Here is a 25,035-nt window from a genome sequence, read left to right as displayed (position 1 = left end):
GAGCCAAAGCCACTTCTCCTCTGTCGTGACGTCACGGTGTCACGTGATTTCATGGTCACCGCCGCGCCTGAGGAGCTGGGTTGAGCCCTCGTAATATGCTTCGCATAACAACTCATACGTTACTCTGCTTCGCCTTCAAGAGTGGAACGTGACAGCGTTCCCATCGACCCGCCAAGGAGTGTAAGACAATGGGCTACCGCGCAGCGACTACGCGCCCCGCATTGGACGCGGTGAGCGTCGAGCAACGCAGCGTTCGGCGCGGCAACGAAATGTGCGCCTGAGCAAGCGACGCACGCTTGAGCCTTAGAAACAGCTCGTTTCTAAGGCAACACCGCATTCACTAGAGGCGCTTTTGTACCGCTTTGAAGCATCGTACTCGCGGCTCAGTGGTAGCGTCTCCGTCTCACACTCCGGAGACCCTGGTTCGATCCCCACCCAGCCCATCTTGCAAGAGTTGAGCCAAAGCCACATAGAAAATCAGTCTCTGTAGCACGCCGCAACCTTCGCTTGTCATTCCAACGAGCAGCTCTGCCTCCAGGAGGCATCTCGCCTCGTGAGTGTCTAGCAGAGGCAAACGCAGCTGCTTATATTGGCCTCGAGCTCCACCACTGGAAAAGCTGGCGCCACCGTCGGCGCGACGTGCTAGGAGGGATCACGTGGACATAGCGGCCGCGTCGGCTGCTTCGGGCGCGCCGAAGCGAGCTGAATACGAGTTTAAATTCCCTCGTACGCTGCGGTTTTCATTTAGTGGTGAAATTTTCCCGCTTCGAGTGTCTCCTTTACAACGCTTGAAAGCACTACAATAGGTAGTGGCTGCCCTTGAAGGCGCGCGACATGGTAGGCTACTGCTCGGTGCCGCAGGGCCGGACGCACGTCACGGAGGCCGGTGTCAGCCTTATTCAGACGTAGCCGCAGGACAAGAAGCTGTGTGAAGCTTGGCTCGCGAAACATAAAACCGTCAAACAGTCATCGGCTACCACTCGGGTATGCAGTAAGCACAGACGCGGGGGAGATTTCTGCTACGGCGCCCGGTATGCGATGTTCTGAAAACGCGCACTGAGACGCACGCCCGAGTCCGCTGCCCGACTAATGTCATGACGGTTTGGTCTATCAACTTGTCGATACTATAGATACTGGCAAGTTCAGTGGAGTGGAAAGGCAGCGGTAAGAAGCACATTTGAAGAAAGCATGGCATATGGTCATGTTTGTGTTATGAATTAATGCATTGGATTACAAAAAAGGAGCAGCGGGAAATTGCACGCTGAGAACGCCGATAAACATACAGTGCGACGCAACTCGAGAAATAGTATCGAATGGTCAAAGAATTTTGAAGAAAAAAAAGATTGAATCGTCGCGACGGCACATCACAGTCCCCGTAGGCGTTGAAGTCTCTACAATGAAATTATTTTTGAACAGCTCTGATAGCGCCTACGCAACAATGGTTGCTTGTATACTGTCAAATGCTCATATTCTGCGGCCTAAAGCTCATGGCACGGTGCGAAAACGCACGCGTGGAGAAAGCGAAACAGTGCGCGGACAAGCATGCAGATGCGCAGTCGGTCGCTGCGAATCTGCGCGATCGCTGCATTGAGGCTTCATTCTATTACGCTCCATTTAGTTATACAAACACTATAAGAACATATTTCACATAGTTTGCTCTCAGCGTTCACCTACCTTTCACGCAAGAAGCCGGTTCGGCAGACTCCATCGCGGCGACCGCGCGCAGTGGCGTTCACTGTACGTATTCGGTAAAGAGATAGCGACTGTAAACGATTGTGTGCTTTCAGTTTGCCCAAGATTGTTATTCAGACAGTAAGAAACTTCTCTCGTTTCGAAAGTGCTTACAGAAATGTCCGGGAAAGCTCGCGCGTGGTGTTTTCAGTGAGCGCTGACAGCAAAAGCTATGAGGAGCGCGCCACGTGATCCCTCATACTACGCCAGCCAGGCGCTTCCGATAGAGGGCGACTCCGTAACTCCTCGCCGCCAATACCGCCGCGACGCGGCGAGCGACGGCGCGAGTTGGAGCCCCGTTTCTCCTCTGTCGTGACGTCACGGTGTCACGTGGTATTGAAGGCGACACCGCCGCGCCTGAGGAGCTGGGTTGAGCTCTCGTAATATGCTTCGCATAATATACAAGTGCAACATTGATGGAGAGAATTAAGGTGACGTTGATGACCATCGCTCGGAGCAAGTCAGAGTATTTTTTCTTGTATTTCGCCATTTTGCCTAATTACGTGATTGTGTGTTACAAGTATTTAACATCTCAAATGCTGTAGTCCGAGCGAAATTCCCAAGCTGAAAATTGGAGGCCATCATGAAAAATTCCCGATCCCCGATCCCTCTGTTAGTTGCTGTACACGTGCGACGTAAATGTTTTCTTCAATGCCTGAAAGAAGCCCACAAATGCACCTGAAAGGGGCCGCACGACTACTTAGCAATGTTTCGCAGTTAAATGGGGTTTTTCAGATTTCGCCGGCTTTCTCTAGTTGTCGGAAATAACAAAAAAAACAAGCGATGTGCACCTAGCAGGAAATCCCTAGTTTGACGTGTCTTACGATTCCGTACAATGCCCCATTTGACATTTCGGCAGTCGTGCGAACAAAATAAAAATTAGATAATTACTTTCGATCAAATGTTCAATGTAGGGTCTAAAATGTTATTGGCGGTTTTCGAGATGACCCTAAAAACATACATTGGGTCCAATGTGAATAAAATGAGTCATGTTTTTCAGTAGGTGGTGTGTGTTAGCTGAGATACCCAGTATGTAACACAGCGTTACAATCTATAAGCGTCAAATGCATGACAAACACTTTTGTCCAGGAAGCACAGCTACTTAAAAGCGGTGAGGTGGACACACATAAGTATGCGTACGTGCGAGCATGCACCTCTCGAGGAAAATGCGGTGAATGTTTTGTACGCATGTCGCAGTATCCTGCCAGTGACGTTTCAGTCTCATAGATACTGTTATCTTCGGCCTCAACTGGAAGACTTGCATGGTGTCAGCCATACCGTCAGCGAACTCACGTTGAAGCAAAAAAAATGATAATGGCTTTGAAGAGCATCAATTCTTCTGCCATGTGGCCTGACATGAAGGCGTCAAACCTGATCCCTATAAAAATTGCAGCTGTGGCGAATTTTCAACGCCTGTGGACAAGAATGCCGTCCAATCCCTATTGAAAATCCCAGCATTGCCCATCACCAATTTTACGCTGGGCATGATGTAAAATGTGCCGGGCATGATGGAAAACATGGTGGTTATGATGGAATTCATCGTGGGTATATTGGATGGATGGTGGGTACAGTGGTAGATGGTGGGATGTATTGGTGGGATACATACTTGGTGACTTGTCTCAATGGTGGGCGGGCTGGGTGAATGGTGAGTGTAGTGTGTGGATGGTGGGAGGACTACTGGGTGACCTGTGTAAATCGTGGGTGAATGCTGGGCGTGCTGGGAGGATGGTGGGTACATAATGGGTGAACTGTGGGAATGGTGGGCGAATGATGGATGTGCTGGGTGAATACTGGATGTACGTACTGGGTGACACGTAAATGGTGGGTAAATGGTGTGCATGCTGGGTGAATGGTGGGTGTACTCGGTGGTTCGTGAAACACATAGTGGAAGAAAAATGAGTGAATATATGTGACAGCCAGAACATGACAGGTGTGTGTGTCAATGGTTGCAACATTTGGAGTGATAATGGTGTTTGCCTAATGTGTACATGGTTGTTTGATTTGCCAAATGGTACCACTGCGTGTAGTCCCATTTTTTTACGCATATAAACATGCATGCACATGTACTTTGCTATTATAGCATTTATTCTAATATTTGAGCATATTATTTCATAATGCATGCCTAATACATAATACAAGTAGTTTAAAATATTTAATGGAATGACTAATGAATGTGTAGCATTCCTACACCTCGTAGAAAGGCATGAAGGGAAGTGGTTATGATAATGAAAGGTTCTGCTTGTAGCTTTCAAAAAATGAACGTTCAGTGATGTGCTGAAAGCCAGTAGTTGTGCCTAAAATTTGTGTTGCATAATGCTTGATTGTACTTCTGTAACACTATATTAAACATCACGTGGGAACCAGAAAAGAATTCCACATTGTGATGGGAAGAAAGGGTATTTGCTTAACACAAACGCTGTGCCTACAGATGGCATGGGAGTTCTGTAACTCAGAAAAGCAGACACACGTTCGCTCAGTAAATCTGTCATTTTAGCAGTAGTGTGACATAGGAGCTTATTATTAAGTTAACACATTGTTGCTCATGCCATCTTCTGTGCCATTGTCCAGACTAATGCATATAAACATCCTCCATGCATAATAATTTGGTGGCAAAGCCAATTTCCAAACTAACAAGACAGTGTAGAATCATATTTCAGCACAAGCTGAAATGAATTTCTGTTTTTTTTTTGCTTCATGACATAGCAACAACGGGTAATCGAGGAATGAGATTTTGTGTGCTGATATATATATATATATATATATATATATATATATATATATATATATATATATATATATATATATATATATATATATATATATATATCAGCACACAAAATCTCATTCCTCGATCACCCGTTGTTGCTATGTCATGTCATATATATATATATATATATATATATATATATATATATATCCTTTACCGGAGTAAATATAGACTGCACAACCTATATACTGCTGACTTCATGTCTACACAATGCAAGACCTAGTGTTGAATAATATCTCAAAATGCCTCCTTAACTCGAAAAAGCAACAGTGCACAGATGAGAATTTTGTACTTGGAGCTAATGATATGAAGAAATGACATACACTACTCCAGACAAATAAACAATTATATTTTCATTTATTGTGGTGCAAGGTCACCAGAAATGGGGACATGCTGAAGTTTTGATAGATCAACGCGAGATTCACGTGCAGCAACAAGTTTAGATCATTTTGCTTTATAGTACGATTTCTAAAGCTGGATTGCTATGATATTTCAACCCCACTAGAGGCATTTCGCTGTCAAGCAGGAACATCTTTAAAAGGACGCTTATTGAAGAAGGCGAATAAGACAAAATTAGTCACAATGTGACGTCATGTCCCACTTTAGAAACACAACCTTATCAATATTTAATTAAAAATTGAGAGACCTCTTTAAGAATATGTTAATTTAATAATACAATGTATCGCCTCTCCACTCACCTGCCTCAAGAGAAGATGTCGCGTTTGTTTGGGAATAGGTACATGAAGCACCAGTCAGTGAGTTACGGTAACGCCTACAAACACCCCCTGTGGTCGCGCTATTTCAGGAGGATGCACCGACAGTGATCCATACAGATGCCAGCACCAAGGGCTCAGGCACCATTGTCGTTCGGTGGCAAGACGTTGCCGAGTGATTGGTTGTCTATTCATGTAGAACGCTGTCACGTGCAGAGTCTAAGTACTCCATCCCAGAGAAGAAATGCCTGCCTGTAGTATGATCAACCCCTATGTTCCTCTCGTACTTATACGGCCACTCTTTCCAAGTATTAAGGAACTATCATTCCCTTTCTTGGTTGACCAACACGAGCCCGCCGTGATAGCATACCTGGCGGGTGCCACTAGTATTGAACTACCTAAGCCTGAGGGCTCGCAATGAATTGCTGGCCACAGCAACCGCATTTTGATGGTGGTGAAATGCAGAAAAGCCCATGTGCCGTGTATTTGTTGCAGGTTAAAGAACCCCAGCTGGCCGAAATGAAACTCGAGTCCCCCGCTGTAGCGTGCCTATTACTTATGTCAAAGATTGGCCAAGTAAAACTGCAGATCTTTTCTAACAAACATAAAAGACCGATCAGGACGTTTGGCATGCCGAGCCCAATACATTAAGAATATGACATCGAAGTAATCAATACATCGGAAAAGCAGCCTCTCAAGTTCACCTATTGAGTCCCAAATCCAAGATGGTGGCTCTCGGTGTGCCGTCATAGCTGAGATTTTAAATTAAATTATGGGGTTTTACGTGCCGAAACCACTTTCTGATTATGAGGCACGCCGTAGTGGAGTACTCCGGAAATTTCGACCACGTGGGGTTCTTTAACGTGCACCTAAATCTAAGCACACGGGTGTTTTCGCATTTCGCCCTCATCGAAATGCGGCCGCCGTGGCCGGGATTCGATCCCGCGACCTCGTGCTCAGCAGCCTAACACCATAGCCACTGAGCAACCGCGGCGGGTTCATAGCTGAGATGACGGCCACTAAGATTAGTTTTGCCCGCATATATAGATAGCCACAATAGTACAGATAGCCATGAGTGACTATCTCAACTGATGCGCGAAACCCAAAGCACTTCTGAGCAGCGCGGTGGCTGAGGCGGGACGGACCTTTTATTGAGAACATCGGCCTTAGACCCGGAGTTCCATATGCGGTCATAAGACCGAGGAACCACATTCACAGATGCGCTTCTGCGGACGGCACTCACGCTCAGCGGCCCGGCGCATAGGAAGACGACAGTCTATCACCCGGAAGCGATTGGCTTACGGCACGCCTCAACAAGACCTTCGCAGACACACTTAGTATGTACGTCGACATGTACCTTAAGAATCGGGACATAATTTTACCCTACGTCAGAGTTGCAGTGTAATACGGTGTGCCAGAAAGCGACAAGCATGAAGCCGTTTGGTCTTCCTCATGATCAAGAAGTAACAGCGATGCTTGATGCTATGCTGCCCCATGATTGCAGCGATTCAGTATGTGACGCCGCTGATTTCACTGAGCTCCCCGACGAAGCAATCAAGTTGGAGCGCGGCGGAATAAGCAACAGTCAAGGGGACCCCTACGCCCGATGGTATAATCTCCACCGCCGATGCTTCGTTTATAAACAAGACGACAGAATACGGGTTCGTACACCTGTACGAAGGCAAGCCTTTTAGGGCAAGCTTATACATCGACACTTCGGACCCTATAAAGCTCTGCGTGTCTTTAGCGACGCTACCTACGAACTAATTTCTGACACACCATGTCTCACTGGCCACCGACAGCATGTCCCTGAGAACGAACACGTGGTGCGCATGAAGCCCTATCTTTCCGAATAACGCGAACACTCTCTGCTTATGCACCGATTGCTATTCGGTGAGCACTGGGACGGTGCTCGTTCTGGAGGGAGGACATTGTCGCGTCTCCATCAGCATCAAGCCACGCTGGCGACGATGAAGACAAAGACGTGCTCGACAGTGTGGGCTGTAAAAGAAGAAGGCTGCTTTCGTTGTTCGTATGTGCTTGCAGAGTACAAGGATACTTCCCGCATTCGAATAATCTGTGTTGAATGAACTGTGACAATATGCTCTGGAGAGCTTTATTAGGCAATTTATTGCAGGCGACATAATAAACCGAAATACTTTGCGTACGCAGTGCCCGTAACGTAGTGGGGGGCCTCGGGACACTGGGCAACGTAGCGTAAAAAATTACGCGACAGCTTCGATCACATGTTACGCGTTTTTTAAAAATAAAAACTAGCATTCAATTAACAAGCATTAAACACTGCACCTAAATTGGGCAGATGTTTTTCTAAATATGTGCTGTATTTCATCTTCGTCATGTTTGTAGTTATGTCAGGGCTGCTGCATAAATTTTGCGCAGCTCGTAAAATGCACTCATAATCTTCCAGAGAGCTTGCGCAATTAATGGATGTTAAGCGCTGCCAGAAACCCATCCACTTGGACCTTTTCCTACATGTCACCCGCTACCTGGCCTTTGGTTTCACCAAACAGAAAAAAAAAAATAGACTTCTTGTATTTCACCGATAACAGCGAACTTCTTACCACGCGTGGAAATACCGTAAAAAGAAGGTTCATAATGTTTTGTAAGTTTATATAGAATTAGGCCAGTTACAAGCAAGTTACAGGCAAGCGATGGGAAAGTAAGGTTAGTGTTCACTCAGGCGTAGCTCTCATAGACAGTCAAAGAAAACTTGTTTAATTTAAAAGGAGTTCCAAGGAAAAAATCCCCAATGATTGCGGCACTTCCTAATGCGAAATTGAGCTCAACTCTTCAGGTGTTTCTAACTCCACCTGTTGCGTCGCTCATTATTCAGAAAATAATGCGGGAACACAGGAACCCGTGTCTCACGCGTGGCGCATTGTCATGCTCATTCTTTAGCGGTGGCAGCACCGGCGAAGTAGCACATGAAATGTGGGTCCGAAAGACACGCCAGCGCTTTCTTTCCATGCATTGTATCGGTGAACACGATCCCACAGTGCACGCCACATGCCCTAGCAATGACGTCATCCGTGTACGACGGCACACTAGAGTGACTCTACCGCACGCTCCTACAGCGCGACCTCGTAGCCCCGTACGGCATCTGCTTTTTCTTTTCACCCTTTCGCCATACTCTCCACCTCCGCTTTCTGCCTAATGATTTCACTGTAGCTTCCTCCTCCGCTTTCGGCTTCGAGTTCTCTTCGCTAACGCCGTCTCTTATTCCCGTGCTGCTCTCCGAGTTCGTTCTTTCAACACTCACTGTGCTCGTTCGCTTGGTTACGCTGACGCTGAATGCAGGAAGAGGGGCATGAAAACTGTGCTCCAAAGGAATTCGTAACCACGCATTCCAGAGACAACATACAAATTCGGGTGTTAACAGTAAGCTTTTTGCAATTCAGGTGAGCTCGAGTCACCTAAATGTACGCAACTCAGTTCAAGCACTTAGTCAGTTTATTGAATTTAGCAGCTCACAACAATATCGAAGGGCGGAGAGGTTCGAGGCCATTGTGTCTGCATCGTAATAGATGTTTTTAAGTGGTGGAGCAGCTAGCTGTAAATGAAATCGCGCGCTCTTGTCACAACATTGCCAGGTGTTCGCATTATGCGTACTGATTTAGCTGCGACATATTTATTTATTTATTTATTTGTCATTATACTCTAAGGGCACAATGGGCATTAAAGAGGGAGTGAGTATATGGTTTACAAACAATAGAAAACATTCAAGTCGATAAGGACAAAATAACATAAGCAGGCAGAAACAGCAAGAAATAAAAAGATAAGGAAAGAAACACGAACGTTTGAGTCATTTCCAAAGACGATCGGTTACAGTGGTCTTGATTGATGATGCATAGGCTGAGGTGGCTATAGACCGTTTTTTCGTAGGCGCCGCCATATTGTGAGCTCAGTGGCGCCGCCTATGAGCAGAGCCATACTGGCTTGGGTGAAAGCGGTCTTTTGCATGGCAGGTATACGCTCGGCGGTCGGTTCTGTCGTTCGTTTTCGCGGTCGTGCGCTCTGTTTAGTATGACGTGCGTATCCTACGTGGTAAACGGTTCTGTGAGACGTGCTGAAGTGGTTTAAGGCGTTATGGCCGGAATTTCTGCTGGCGTTGAGGTGGACGGAACACGCAGCGCGATGTGTGCGCGCATATTTGACCCTACAATCAGCCTCGGAGATCAGTTGTGTATTTCTGAATGTTCTAGTCATTAATGTGACCTTATTGCAGTATTATCCTCTAATTCTAAGCTGCGGTTTAGGAGCCATGAAACACGCGACGATCGTAACAGCGTGGGCACCGTTCTGCTACGATAGGAGCTGTGATGTTATACTTTGACAAGCGTTCAAACTATTCGCTGCAGGTTACATTGCGTGACTACTTGGTTCGATGGATGAGGTTTTTACCCTGAATAAAGTAGTTTTGGCAAGTAATAGCAGCATACCGTACAGTCTGAATTAGGCTTGTCCAGCAAAGGGACTGTTTACGAACTGCGCGAGCGTCCTAAGCATATATATATATATATATCTTTGTTCTATATACCGCATATATAGATATATAACATATATCTTTGTTCTATATACCGCATGGTCCAAGCATATGGCATCAGCGGTTATATATTTATAAACGCTGTGCGGCGTGTCTATGCGAGGTCCTATTGCGGCGTTAGCCCGTTTTCTCTTGCTCTTGAAAATGATGATAATCGATTTTTTTTTGGTTGTGGTCGTTCCGTTCTCTACGACGCACTCACACGTATTACGGAAATTTTGTCCTGAAAAATAGGCATCGCATTCTTTTTATGCGATCCCTCTCATATATTATGGCTGTATGCAGGCCAAAAAGGCAATGCCGAAGCGCACAGCTTACATATGCATCGTGCTGGTTCACCAACAGCAGTGATCGCTGTGCTGAGCAGCGCCAACGGCCTCATGCAGGAAGGCTAGCGTAGACATATGGTAATTTGAAGCCTACTAGACTTGAAATGCACGAGAACGATGCCGGCGCATCACAAATATTTCATAGCGCTTGCAGCTTAGATGTTTCGTGGTTGCCTTAGGTTGGCCGTGCACGAGCATGCGCTCTTATGCTTTATGTTTTACTCCCTACGCCAAGCGATCAGATATATTGAGCAGATTTACCATTTCATGCTGCTAATACAGAGACACCACTTTCCTTTGTTGAATTAAAACCGATATAAGCAAAATAATTCACAACACATACACACACCGCGACTGATAATGTGCGTACACCGCGGCTGATAAAATGCGTCACATTCTTGCGCCCCCAAGAGATATTTCCGCCTACTGTAGTTACCGATGCACCGAAAGGCTTCCCTGACGACCTTATATGAACGGACATGGCGTAAAATTCACAAAGTACCTTCTAAAGCATCTCGAAATAGTTCCGCAGCACGCGAGAGCAATACTTTCAAGCAGCGCCGCGCCGGATCGCCCAAGCCAGAGAGGAGGAAAGGCTCTCCGCGTGCCCTATCCTCCTCGCCCGATGAAACGGTCTATACAGAGGCAGGGTGGTTCCACTCAGAACAGGTTCTGGGCATAGAAGAATGCAGGGACGCGTCAGACGGAGAGTGAGGAACAGAGACCTTACCGCGGTACTCACTACGGGATGATACATACATTGGTTGTAAAATGAGTTGCTGATTTAATCATCGGTGACGGAATACTTTGTGGATTAAACAATGACGTGAGATGTTGCGCCGAGTTTGAAGGTAAGGAAGGTTAAGTGATAATTTCATCTGCGAGACACTGGTTGTACGTGAATAGTCAGAGATAATAAAACGGGCTTATCGATGCCGAAGGGATTCGATAGATTGAATGAGAGTGCGGTGAGCCAGATCCAAAACTCCGTGCGTGTATTCGAGTTTCGGACGAATGAAACCATTAATTTTAGGCGCTATGGAGCTTCGGAAAAATTGCGTCGGATATAACCGAGAGTGCGATTTGCACTAAGTATGATTAGTCAACGTGAGTATACCACGACTGGTCATCAGATATGTAAACACCGAGATATTTCTATGCAGGCACGCGCCCGAGTCCGATGCCATTATTTGTGTATTCTGAAGGCACTGAGGTATAGTGCTTCGCGAAAATGTCATGCATTTGCATTTAATGATGTTAAGCGACATTAACCATTTACTGCACTATTCAGAAACTTTGGATAGATCAGATTGAAGAACGACTTCATCATTAGGGTTATTTAACTCGCGTTGCCTACTGCATTCATCTGCAAATATATCATTTAGACACCCAGGTGAACGTATTCCTATTGGAACAAGCAACTTCATCTTTTTCAAAATGACGTCCTTTTTGGGGTTGCAGTTTTTGCAGAGACGACATGCGGATGACTGCTCTGGTGGCGAATCAGACAACGAAGACGTACTTGAATGAGCTGTGGTCCAACCGGGTCTACCACTACGGACAGGTCAACACACCTGCGATAATAGAGAAACGGAGAACACTCGAGTACGTCACGCAATCAGCAAAAGGCCTTCAGGTTTGTACGAAACTCATACTTCTGTAATTTCCATAAAGTGATCAACAAACATGCATTTTGCTTCACGGATAGGTGCAAAACAAGGGAAGTGAAGTAGCATGGGACATAGGCTGAAACATAGGAACATAAACTGGACTCCCACATCTTACCTTGAAAACTGGTCTAAGCTTTCTATTTGAAGTTGCTCTTCAGAAACTTCCATCAAATTCGCGAAAAGTGCTTCCTAAGGGATTACACTAAACGACAGATTTATTTCTGCAGACACGACTTGAACTGTTTGCATACTAAAAGTTATTTTGCTGGCGCTCAAATACCGCCTGTCGGCTCCTCAATAGTGCTTGCACTGTACGTCACGTTTCTTGCACTGTTTTAATGACAACATTTAAATGAAATAATCATGTCCATTTGTTCGTTCGTTCGCAAAAATATTGCCTGCTCCACTGAGTGAACACTTGTGACCTCAGAGCCACTGACCGCAGAGCAGGGTCAGATCCTGGGCTGCACAGAATGACGCAGTGTAGCCGAGGGAGAGAGAGGGTTTATGCCTTAGGCAAGAAGAGCCTACGAGCGCTTGCGCAGAAGTGTTGATAAAATTTTTCCCGAAATTCGGCAGGGCGAGGCTCTCAATACTAAATTTGTGGCAAAAGGTACGTTTGTAGTGCTGAGGAATTGTTCGTAACTTGGTATTTGTCAAGCTTTCATCCCCGTCTAGACACCTTACTTTCTATGTGCTAAACTATAACTGTATGAATATTGAGAAAGATGCATATCGGCGTAGGTGGAACAATTGAAGTAGCGATGCTGTGCGATCGCAATAGCAGGGTGCGAAATCGCTCGTAATTTGAGATCTCCCTAAACTAACGAAACTCCATTGTGATTGCAGGTCTTGATACTTAAATATCCGTGCGTGCAGTACGTAAACAGTATGGTGAGTTGCATTGCGGCAGGGGGTGCAGTGATTTGTGGGTTATATAGTTTTTAAAAAAACTATTTTTTTAATAAAGAAAGCTATGAGCGTACGGAGCGTGGTGCTCTTCCAGGTAGATCATTCGGTGAGGCCGATATACCTTGAGTGCTAGTAAAGTAAGTATTACAAGAATAATTAACATGAAATGTTGAATAACCTTCAGATGCAGCCTTGGAAGCAGTTGTTTATATGACAAAGTTGGAGGCAATCGTAATTTATCGGAGCCTTACTGTATTCCCTACCTTGAAGATCTCACCTACTTCGAGATATTCATAATTGAATTTCAACGCTCGATCCAAGCAACATCGAAACCTGGCTAATCTGTGTTATAGCTAATCTTAAAATTCAAATTCTCTATGTTGCAATGGCCCCGAATCAAGGCAACAATATTGTTGCATGCGGAGCCAGATCCGAACTTTCCTGTGGGATGTCATAATGCGCGCGGATTTAAGTAGTGAAGAAAACAGTCTTTCGTATAACGCCTTTCTGTTTTCAAACAACTTCTTTGGAATACTGACATGGAATCAGAATTGAACTGCTTATTTTGAAGGCGCTTCCGATCATGACTGGAATGATGCACTGCCACAACACACTAGCTTCAAAATTCAGAGTTCCTTGTGATCGGTGGACTCAGCCCTGCTTTGCGAATCAACAAGCGTCTATGAAGGCATGCGTCGGTTGACGGTTGAAATTTTCTCCCATGTTCTTAGAAGCCCAAGCCACTGTGCTCGCTAAAAACTTGGATTGCACAACTGAACTTGTCGTCTGTCTGTTGTTCTGTGAGCATTTTATTGCGATCAGTGCTTGACATTCGCTATATAAGATTTAGCGATTGCGATCACCTCCCGGCTTCTGGTAATATGGCATTTCCTCGACAGTAGTTAGAAATGCTGTCGAAAGTCTTACAAGTTATGTAAGCCTCTGAGATTTGTTATGAATGTGTTGCTACTTTTTTCATATTGCTTTTGTTCGTTGGAAATTCCTTGAACTAATCCTGCATTTTTTACTCTTCGAATGTATTCGCGCCCCTCCCCTCTGCAATGTACAATTATGTACCTTGAGGGTATCACAAATAAATAAATAAATAAATAAATGCGCCATCATGACCACAAGTGAAAAATGGTGTTGATTTGTTGTTGAAGGTTGCTTAAAACGGAGGAAAACACAGGTGAAGCACCCTATGAATGCTAACGCCTTAAACGAATGGTTCACAGAGGAGCCTTGACACCTTACAAGCGTATAGGCAGTGGGTAAAGGGCTATTGTAGCGTTCCTTATTTCGCCTAAGTTCGTAATAATTGATTAAAGTGTCAACGACAGGAACGTCTTCCATCTAATATGTTTTATTTACCATGCATAAGAATGGTCGGACGGTCCCTTGAAAAAAATTTCAGCAGCACCCATATCACCATGAATGTTGACGTCAATGCGATTGGCATTGAGCTAACGTAGCGAGATCCCGTATTGCCACCGCCGAAACGCGTCATGTATAATTCCTCAACCGCATGGCGCGTTTTTCGCGAGCGAAAAACACGACGAGCGGCAAACGCCTGCGTTGCCGCCAACGCGCGAACACCCGTACGAAAAAAAGGAGCGGCGCTTTCATGCCGCGTTTTCCTGGTTGCCAGACAACATAACTGTTAACGACGTGTATTGTCTCTGTTACCGCATATATAATATGCCCTTAAACTTACAGAATACTCTGAGTGTAATTGAGTGTAATTAGACAGCGACATTTCTTTCCGAAGTGTATTTATCAAGGTTAATTTCAAGCAGCAATATTGTGTGCGAAAGTGCGACTATGTACCTTGCGCATGCTGAGAAGCCGCTGCTTGTTTACAACTTCACATATAAAAAGGAGTGTCGGCCGCTTACTACCGAGAAGAAAAGGCGATTGCTACTATTAAGGGGGATGCTGATACTGAAGCAAGAAAAAATGCGGGTCAGGAGGTACATGCGGGTGCGGCCTGCCTGGTTGAGAAGATAGCGAACACCATACACTGGTATTGTCTTGCCAGTATTAGCGATGAGACGCGACGCTTCTCCACTTTAGTTAGTAGGGCCTCGTTGAAGGTTGCTTTGTTCATTTTAGGTGAACGCGACGCGCGAACCAACACGGTACGCGAACAAAATCACGATAGCACACGTTTTCCTTGACGCGCGCGCCTGTTCTGCCGAGAAAAAAAAAATCCGCCAAGGAGGTTCCGTCGAGATGCGCAGAGAGCAGGGCCATCTAGTTGCAAAAAAAAAAACAAACCAAAATGCCACGTGACCAAATGCCACGTGACTTACCTGAACTCTGATTGGTGGACGCGCCGCGCGACGCGTTTTTTACTACTCCGAGCAGCAGCACGCGGCGGCGCGATTTCCTGACGGATCGTGCTGGGCACGTATCAAAATGACGCGCGCGTCCCACCATCCGCGCGTCAACCGCGCCTGAAATCGCGCCATGCGGTTCCGCCTTAAAGGATGTGTAGGCAGCAGCGTTTCTTTCACGCGCTTCCCGCTAAACAAGGTGCGACATGTAGCGCTGCGGCTGCCAAATTGGTGCATGGTTTCGATTGGATTGCACGCATGGAGTGGTCATGGATTTAACTGCGCACAGCACCGCAGTAGTGTAAGGGACTTTTTTGTCAATACAGAATGGTGCATAACAGTGGCACATACTCAGTGACCGAAGTTGGCGTCAAAGAGGTTAATTGATGTGCAGAGCACACGTAGTGGCACACATCCAATGACCCACGTTGGCGCTAAAGAGGTTAATACACAAACTTACTGCAAGGTGTAAGAAACTCCCAACGATTGCTAATGGCATTATTACGGCTTGTGCTTTGAACATATAGATTTGGTAGTACTCGGCGCCCTGTTGTTAAGATGAAATCCGTCTGGAGTGATGTGCCGGCTTTAAAATTGTTATTTGTGTAATTTCGTTGGTGAGCTGTTTACCTGCCGGATACGTTTCGTACACCGTCTACGGTGGACAAGCTTGCCTATTCCGCAATAAAACGTGCTGTTATATTTCACCAAAGACAATTCCAGGTGTCTTCTTTCTTTTTTCGGGGAAAAAGATTCAGATCTCAGCGCAAGCAATTTTAGAAGTTCACAACAAGAAAACTGGTGTTGTCGTCGTCGGATGGCACACTCTGTGAGGTATGCGAGGTATGTGAGGTATACCACTTTGCGTGGTAGGAAATTATGTTTGCCGAAGTGACATCCAACGCTCGACGCCAGACACGCGACGCCGACGACAGATTTTCTACGCCGCAGGCCCCATAACGCTACCGCGTTGCAACTTCAACTGGAGGTTAAGCCGCCTTCCAACTTTTTTACATTGTTGGTTGCCGAAACCTAGAGCGTTTGCTAAATGCCATGATTTTGCGCGGCTCAACAATCCTGAGTGGCGTTTACTCATACCTCATCTCATCACTTGGTTGCAGCAGGGTGCAAGCCACGAAGCGCGCGACGGCGGTTGCAGCGCTAAATAGTGCGCTCATTGCACGTTCTGTTCCTGGGTCTAATCACTTCAATAGCTACTGATGTGTGTATTCAAATAATTTAAGTCCCGTTAGGCGGCCTTCATCTTAATTATTTTAGGCTCTTTGGCTTTAGTAGTGCAATTAGTGCTTTCTTTTATTTAGTTTCCGCCTTGACTATGGAAGAAAGAGTACCTCGAAAATTCTAATATTAGGTCGTAAATGTGCCGAAACTCTACCCACCTTTCCAGCAGTGAATTCAGCGGATTGTTGAGAATGTACAGTGAGCGTTCTTGCATGAAGTTAAATGGACGTAAGACGCAAACGCAAAAATTGCCGAGGCAGAACGCGGGTAAACCAAATTTGTCGAGCGATAACCAGGTTTTGCTTGCTTTGGGAAAGGCAACCTTCATGTAGCAACAACTGCCGCATATAAAAATTGGAGGATGCTTAAGCTTCGCCTTCAAGAATGGAACGCGATAGCGTTCCCGTCGACCCGCCAAGGGGTGTAAGACAATGGGCTGCGGCACAGCGACTACGCGCCCCGCATCGGACGCGGTGAGCGTCGAGCAACGCAGCGTTCGGCGCGACAACGAAATGTGCGCCTGAGCAAGCGACGCATGCCTGAGCCTGAAAAACAGCTCGTTTCTAAGGCAACACCGCGTTCACTAGAGGCGCTTTTGTACCGCTTTGAAGCATCGAACTCGTGGCTCAGTGGTAACATCTCCGTTTCACACTCCGGAGACCCTGGTTCGATTCCCACCCAGCCCATCTTGCAAGTTGTTTTTTATTCATGAAGTGCCTGCTGGGATTTATCGCTCATGGCCAACGCCGCCGACACCGACGACACCGGCTTTTCTGCGACACGAGCTCCTTAACGCTGTCGCGTTAAAATTGCCCCGCAAGCCACATACAGACGCTATGCAGCTTGCGCATCTGGCCGTGGCGGCATGAAAGGCTAGCCTTGAGCTGCAGTTCGTTTTCACTCCCCAACGCATTAGCCAGCATAAGTCCCAGTTTAACCTTGGCTAAGCTTGAAGGTGAGATTGACGCAACCAGACGATTTCTGGATTTGTGCCTGTGCTGCTGGAACTACTGCTCTAGATAGACGAAGCGAAGGCTTCCTGCGAAAGTAGTGCGCCGTCATTAGTGAACGTATCGTCCGCCGAAGCAGCCGCGTCTCGTGGCCGCCGTTCTTCGAAAGTGCAAGGTTTCTCGAAACAGGCGAAGACGTTAACTTTCAACGTCTTATAATTGCTTCGCCTATGCGTATGCGAAAGGAACCAGCATATAGAGATTCTGCTCAAGAGGACAGCGCAACTCACGAAGTTGAGTGAGCGGACGCTGTACGAGTGGTTGTCGTAGAAATAGGTAGACCTTTGACACCGAAAAATGTTCTGGAGAAAGAGGCCACGAGCGCATAAAGAAGCTGGACGGCTTTGACCTGACTTGTCTTGCGAAGGTTCGTGCACAGCTCTTTTGGAGAAGCGAGATACCCACTGCCGACAAGCTGACACGCCCCTTTGAAGGGGACAGCGAGCTGCCATTCATATCGACGGCAAGTGTGCGCAAGATGTTGAAGAAGCTTGGCATCCGATACAAGAAACGGTCTCAGAACGCATTGTTCACGGAAGTGACGCATATTGTGCTGTCTCGCCGCCGCTACCTGCGCAAGATTGCGGATTTACAACGTCAAGGTAGGAATTTTTTTGCACCGACGAAACCTGAGTCAATGCCGGCCACACGAGAAGTCAAGTACGGGCTGACGAAACCGTAGATACCTTGCATAAGGCGCGTTGATCCGGACTGTCGACGGACCTTCAAAACCCCAGTATAAAAGGCGGCAGGCTTACGGTGACCCACTGCGGCAATGAAAATAGCTTTGTCGAAGGTGCAGCATAAGTGTTTCGTACAAAAAAGAGCTCAGGCGTTAACATGAGGAGATGGATGGAGCGCACCACGAAAAGAGGTTCACTGAAAAATCGCTGCATCTTGTGCATATGGGAAGTTTTATACTTATAGACAATGCACCTTATCACTAAGGACTGCCGCGAATGAGCAGCCTGAAAAAGAAAATAAGGGACTGGCTTTCTACAAAAAGTTTCGCTTATGACTAGGTCATGGAAAAGCTGATGTCTTGAAGCCTGTCGGCAACACTAACACGGTGAAAAACGATACCGAGTAGTCGGTAGCACTGCAGCATTAGGCCACCTGTCTGCACGCTCGCCACCCTATCGGTGTCAACCGAATCCGGTAAAGCTAGACGGGGGTGACGTCAAATGCTTGACGGCCAGAGAAAACAAGACATTCAAGATGCAAGACGTGGAGTCGTTGGTATGGAAGGGGATACCGCATGCGAGTGCTGAGCAATGAAAGAAGTACGTACAGGATGGCCTAGACGAAGATCACTCCATGAAGAAAGTGGATCACATCACTGGTGACGATGTTTACAGTCGGGACCCAGTGGTGGTGAACCTCCGCGGGGCACAACGAGTAGTGATGGCACAATCTCTGCTGATGAAGACAACCTCCTGTGCGAACCCCTGTAATGTCCTTCATCAAGGCAGGCTGTGCATTCTGTGTGTATTCGGTGCATTACACGCGTCATTTTTAAATGCGCAAAACCTTCAAAACTAAACCTTTACGGTGAGGCGTTCCGTTTTGAAGGGTTTCGAAATAGGTTAGACAGCTGCAGGTGCGTTTTTTCTTTTTTTTTCACTGTGGCTTGGCAGTGGTCGAACAAACTTGCTTCTTAACTCAACCAGGGGCGATGTTAGGAAGATGCATAAGTAGGACATCAGATGAGAGCCCCTCTTATGAGCTTCGTCAAACGTTGGCGTGAAAATTTGATATGTTCACGACCGTCATATAAAGTATCAAAAATGTCTTGAAATAGCTTTTTTTATCTTTGAAGGTTGTTTTCTTGTTTCACATATTTTATTTGGCAGTTTCTGCGCACATTCATGTTTATTACCGATAGAACTGAAAATGTTTCAGTGCTATATCGCAATGACCGAAGTTGACAGTTCTCAAACATTCTGAGACATCTTTTTGTGCTACAATTAGGCCATCCTGCAGTCCATGTGTACATAATACAGACAACTTCTACAAGAGCGCCAGTGTATGTTTTTGCGTTTCTGGAGTGCACAAATCAAGACCTGTACAGTCAGGCATTCTAACTATGTGCATATGTTAGACAACTGTCGTATTTTCTCTCTTTCTTTTTGGCATGACATGTGATAGTGTGGCATGGTCATGGTTTCTTGATAAACCTGCTTGTGCAATAAAGAGTCATCTCAAAAACGTAGGGCTGTCAGTTTCATAGTGTGTTTGTGATGCAGCTGGAATGGCGTAGTGGCCGCATCATCCTATTTGTATCAAAACTATGACTGAGAGTTATCCATGATACTCGCTGAGATAAATATCAATACAGTTATGTAGCAGTCTGAGCAGTCAAACGTCATAAAATTTGGTTTGGGATAATTTGGGCGAAGCACGAGTTACAGCCGTTTTTTGTAACCTTGCGCTTCCCGCAAAAACACGTGTATTGACGGGAGACGGTAATTCCGGAATGTTTACGACACCACGGTAAACTGAATAACTTTGACAAGTAAATGAAAGCCGGCATAATGTTAGAGTCATCTTAACGGGCTCGTACACAATGATTTTTTTTCGAAGATACAGAGCTACAGGGCGTTCGCGACAGAGTTGGCTTTGCCGCGTAGTGCATTCTCCTGATGAACCGTGCCACTAAGAAATCCCGAGGTATGGGCCATATATAGTTTCACTGTAAAACAACATAATACCCCCAAAAACACAACCAACCTTACAAGAAAGGGGCTACCTTTATATGTTCTTTGTCGCCTTCCGTGAGGATCAACCGTAGCTCGCTAACACATTGTGCGCACGCTACAGAATGCATACCAACAAAATTACCACTTACACAGTGTAGTGCGGTGTATCTGCCGTTAGGCGGCGACAAAAGGTTACCGTAAAAAATGCTTTCAGCTCGACCTATCCGGATTCAAAGTTGCATTCGCTGAGACTTTGCACGATTTGGCAGTAAAGGCGTTCAACCAATTAAGCGACGGCTGAAAGCAAGCGCCGACTAACTCGACGCGGAGGAAGTTGCCTTCCTGTGAGATGGAGTATACGTCCTTGCGTATTCCTCATTTAGCCCATGCACCCGCGAATCATTCGAACAGATTCAGTATTGCTGCATTCGTTATATGGAAATTCAGGACACCGTAGTTTGGTGCACGTATGTTGTGTTATTGAATATACTGCCTCAAAAAAAGAATGCAATGTAGGCAGCCACTGGAAAATTTGAATGCGTGCGCATATAGAGTGGTTCTGATGCTTTTCCCATTCCAGTGTGATGTAGTAACCATTATTCCTTGTTGCTCGTGCAGATGATTTCAGAACTAATGAGGGACAAGGTGGACCCGGAGCATCGGCCCAGTCACACCCTACTACACTACCCGTTGATTTATGAGTCGATGGCCACTGACGTCGCGGAAGCGCTAATGTAAGGATCATACTACACGCGTGAACATATATGTATATTGAATTGCGTGACGCTTACCACCTCTTGTTCAAACTGTAATTCTGAGTGCATAACGCAATTATCGAAATTAAGCTAAGATTGCTTTAGGTAGGAATGCCGTTAGTAAGCATAAGTTCGTGGTTGCAGTGCTAACGCTTGTCTTTCGTTTTTTTATGTATTCTTTCGTCCTGTGTCAGTTTAGCGCTACCCTTGCAACCGTGAACAGCTACCAACTCGCCCATTTCACTATTCTTCTCAAAAGATCAGCTATTCTCAGCAATGCAACAATAATTTGGCTGCCCACATTGGGTCATCATAATTACTGTGGTTTATTTTTGCACTAGTGTCATGACTTTAGGGATGCTCATTGGTCCGTAATATTATACATTCCTCAACTATACCTAGACACAACTTAATTTTTGAAATATCTGAACAATGTGTACAATATTGTTCAAGAACTTTTAATGAGTTCAGAGGAAAACAGCCACTGCTTTGGGACTGGTACGTTCGCAAAGTTTCAATGTGGAAGTGCCGCTACATTCTTACGCAATATGTGCATTTATTTCATAGGTATCATTTCACAATGCTTAGTGACACCATTGAATATTGGAATGCTTTTTTTCATCCTTATCTTCCATCTCCTTGCTTCGGAACAGACTATACATGATTTGAAATTATCAATTTTCCAGGTTCAAGTGTAATAAAAATAACTCGAGTAGCTTTGAGCACATCAACGTCAGCAGCTCACGGTCTTTCCCTTTGTCTTGCAGGACCTATTCCGTAGATCTGCTTGTTGCTGTTGGATACGTAGCCTACAGCGACACCAGGATCGAGAACTGTCGCATCGTGCCTCCAGTCTTGCACTCTACTGAGCTACTCGAGCCTTTTGTTTTGAATAATACATACCCCATTCGTTTGGTAAGTTTGGCCGGCTTGCGCCTCGTTTTGTCCGGAACACTTCTTGTAATTCACCCAAATAGAAAAAGGCAGCCAAAAAAAAGAAGGGTTTGACGACTTGATAAATTTGATGACATGTACATTTCGTTTTCTCTCGAAATATGCTGTTTCTAGTAAGAACAACTTTGGTGTTAGTGTTTTCTCAGTGACAGGTGGTACAGAGCGAATGGGACTTTGGCAAGGACTCTGTGTTTGTTGTTTTACGTGATAACCCTATTGTAATGTGTCTTACGAGTGATTTCACTTCATCAAACTTTTAAGTGCCTAAAGAAGCTTTGCAGACTAGAATGGGTGCATCTAAAAAAATAAATAAATGTATGTATGTATAAATATAGTGAATCATTAACCCTATTGCACTTTTAGGGAGCCAATGGCAATAAATTCCTTCTTTTTATTGCTGATGCGGATATGTTTAGATCATAGTCGCATGGGAAGACTTCGTTATTTAATCATTTATAAGACAAACCTGATTGTGCAGTAATTCGGCTGCTAAATGAGGTGTTCAGAAAGTGGCTGCCCTGTCTTTTTTTGCTGCATCTGCTCCCAGTAGTCAATATTGGTGTCAGAGACGTACAACGGGGACTTAAACTGATGGAACTGAGTTACCTCAAATTGCGCTACGCATAGTCAATCTTGCCACCAACCGTGACAATACACGTGTTGCTGAGCCAAAAGAACACACGAAAATCTCCAAAGCTCTTCGCATCCTCCCCAAATTCAACGAAATTCTTGTGGCACAGTATATCTTCAAGTCAACTGGCTATTGTCAACTGGCCTTTTATGATTCTATAAAGTATTCGCTTGATAAGATTCCACAAGCGCATTTTTGTTACAGCACCTCCATAAACTCTATGTGGCTAGAGAGTACATTTCTTCAGTTCGTTCTGATAAACGCGTCTTTTGCTTTTCTAAGCAAATATGTACAGATTGAGCATCACGTAGCAATTTCTTCATTCACTTTTGATCCTTTATTGCCATCTCGTTTCGTGGCACTTGAAACGTACAACACTGTTGTGGTCACTGACGATGCAGTCGTATGTTTAGTGCGAAACATGGATTTACTTGAGAACCAGTGCATACAGCATTATCACATGCTCGACATATGGTTTCACCTGAATCGAGCTTTTTGTTGCAGCAGCCGATTTTAGCTCATTTTTTTCTGGTTTAGCTTAGAAAATAATGTAACAATTTGTTTGCGGAGCTGGACACAGGGGGAGAGTACATTGTGCCCACAAAATGATCATGTCGATGGAGGCAATGCATTAGCTCACGGTTGGAGGCCGCCATCGAGGCCCACGGGGCTGGCTTCCTTGCACCAACATTCTATCAGTCCACAAAAGACTCCTTATCGCTCTATCGTTCAACAATCTGCTGAGCACATCCCAGAAACTTGCCTCTCTTATTAGCAGTGACAAGATTGAAGCAGTGGACACGTGAGAAGTCAGAACAAGTTTGAGCCAATCGGCTGACTTTGATTGGTTTAAGCCAATTACAATGATGTAATATAGTGAATGCGAAGAATCCAACACCGCCATAACAGTCTGGAAACTCCTGACCAACAAGTCAAGCAACACTCACATCGCAATGTTGGCGGTGAGCATTGTCGTCGTTCATCAAACCTGATCTCACGCATCAGATCAGTGGGCTATTATGCACGTATCATCGCAGATTCCATCGTAGTGGCTGATGATCCCGAGTATCCATGAACGTAGTACAACAATATTGTCGTCGTGCGCGCCATTTCTTTAAAAAAAACTGTCGCTATGTAATTCGGAACAACATTAAAGGAATTTCCGATACAATGGACGTGTGCCACACCGACGACATGTCGATAAAAGCAATGAATCAGGAAAATGATCACTAGCAGATAGCTTGTACGCTTGAAACAATCTACGCTTGAAAGCTATCGAAATATGCCAGACAATGTCGAGCAACGGTCGTGAAAGTGAAACTTTGTTAATTCGACCCAATGATATTTCCTAACACGCTGCTTGATGGACGTTGATCGTTGTTTCAGAACTTAAATTCTAGAATGATGACTGCAAAATAAACTAGAACAACCGTTAGCCTTTCACAGTTGAAAGTTCATGTCCACTTCGCAATAACCCGCAACCTGGCAATATATAAATTTCAGTTTCCGTCTGACGCATCTAAACTGTTCAGTGGTCGTTTCTTTATAATGAATAATAGCTGTACGAAAGGAAAGGTTTACACCTGGAAGACACCGGGATAACACTCTGATTATGCGGCTGGTGCAAACCCGTGTGTTGTCCAAAAGGAAACATTTGAGCGTGAGCATCTTTTGTTGGGTGGCACACAGCCGGCCAGCCCGTATACTTTTACCGAAGCAAACTAGTGTCCATAGGTTTTGAGCCTGTCACTGGAAACACTTGCCGAATCCTGGGCACGCTTTCTTGCTTTATCTAAATGCACTCTGGTGGGCCTTTCTCCCTTCTACATCTGCTTAGTAGACTCGTGCGTGCTTCATGTAAACCACTTTTGTAGACGTCTGACATGGAATGCTGTTCCGGACACCGTCGAAAGATGCCATTAAACAAAGTTCTTGTCAAATCTTGTCTTGTCAAGATCTTGTCAAATCTGATTGGCCCACAGTGCTGCTACGTCTTCTCTGACTCGCTGAAAACGCGAACACGCACGAATTCTATAGTTTCCGTGAATAGCACTCCTGTTATTTGTACAGCCTGCCGGTGAGGAGATCGCCAGGCCTTCGTAGCCTTTATTCGATAGCAGACGCATCTAGTTTAACGATGCGCACGTTTTGTCGCGACCTCAACCATACTGCACTGTGGCGATGAGATAAAGGTGCTCACCACTTCTGTAACGTGACCTTCGTCCTGACGCCGACTTGTATCACCACCTTGGCTCATCTCAGGTGAGAGTAATATCGGCCCTGGCAACCTTAAAGACCAAGTGGGCCAACGCAAGTGCGTTCGCCGTGTCCCTGGGTATGGGTGGCCGGTGGTACATGCCCAAGTACCCGGACAACCTTGCAGACACTCCCGGAAACTACTCTCTCGGCCATGAGTGCACGACGACAATGCGAGGAGATGCCCCCCCGCGGGATCAGATAACGAGCATTGTCGAAGTAAGTGTGAGCAACGTTTACTTCTTTTTCCTCCTGACGCAAAAGCATTTGTGATTGGCGGGTCTATATGTGACCTTACTGCCTCGAGCTCACATTATTCACTGCCGCAGTGAACGCATTTTTATTTGCATCACATGATTTTTTCCTAGGGTATCATTGACGAATGCAGCATTTTTTGATTGCGTCACGTTATGTACTATGTTGAGCCGTTTAAGCGTCAATACGCGAGCATGTGTCTTTCAGCATA

General features: G+C 45.6%; 1 protein-coding gene across 2 annotated transcripts in view; it reads left to right on the top strand.

The window, feature by feature from the left end:
* LOC135896685 (uncharacterized) overlaps positions 1 to 25,035 on the top strand; it is a 193,349-nt gene that overhangs the window by 160,395 nt on the left and 7,919 nt on the right. For both annotated transcript variants that reach the window (XM_065425172.1, XM_070536163.1), the window contains 4 exons: positions 11,566 to 11,740; positions 20,592 to 20,707; positions 21,496 to 21,643; positions 24,576 to 24,788. In XM_065425172.1, coding sequence (XP_065281244.1) covers positions 11,566 to 11,740; positions 20,592 to 20,707; positions 21,496 to 21,643; positions 24,576 to 24,788 — 652 coding nt within the window. The remainder of the gene's footprint in view (positions 1 to 11,565; positions 11,741 to 20,591; positions 20,708 to 21,495; positions 21,644 to 24,575; positions 24,789 to 25,035) is intronic.

This window comes from Dermacentor albipictus, chromosome 3 (assembly GCF_038994185.2).
Source record: "Dermacentor albipictus isolate Rhodes 1998 colony chromosome 3, USDA_Dalb.pri_finalv2, whole genome shotgun sequence".
Taxonomy (NCBI): domain Eukaryota; kingdom Metazoa; phylum Arthropoda; class Arachnida; order Ixodida; family Ixodidae; genus Dermacentor; species Dermacentor albipictus.
Note: the sequence above shows the minus strand (reverse complement) of the source record. Positions and strands in the feature narration are given on the sequence as shown.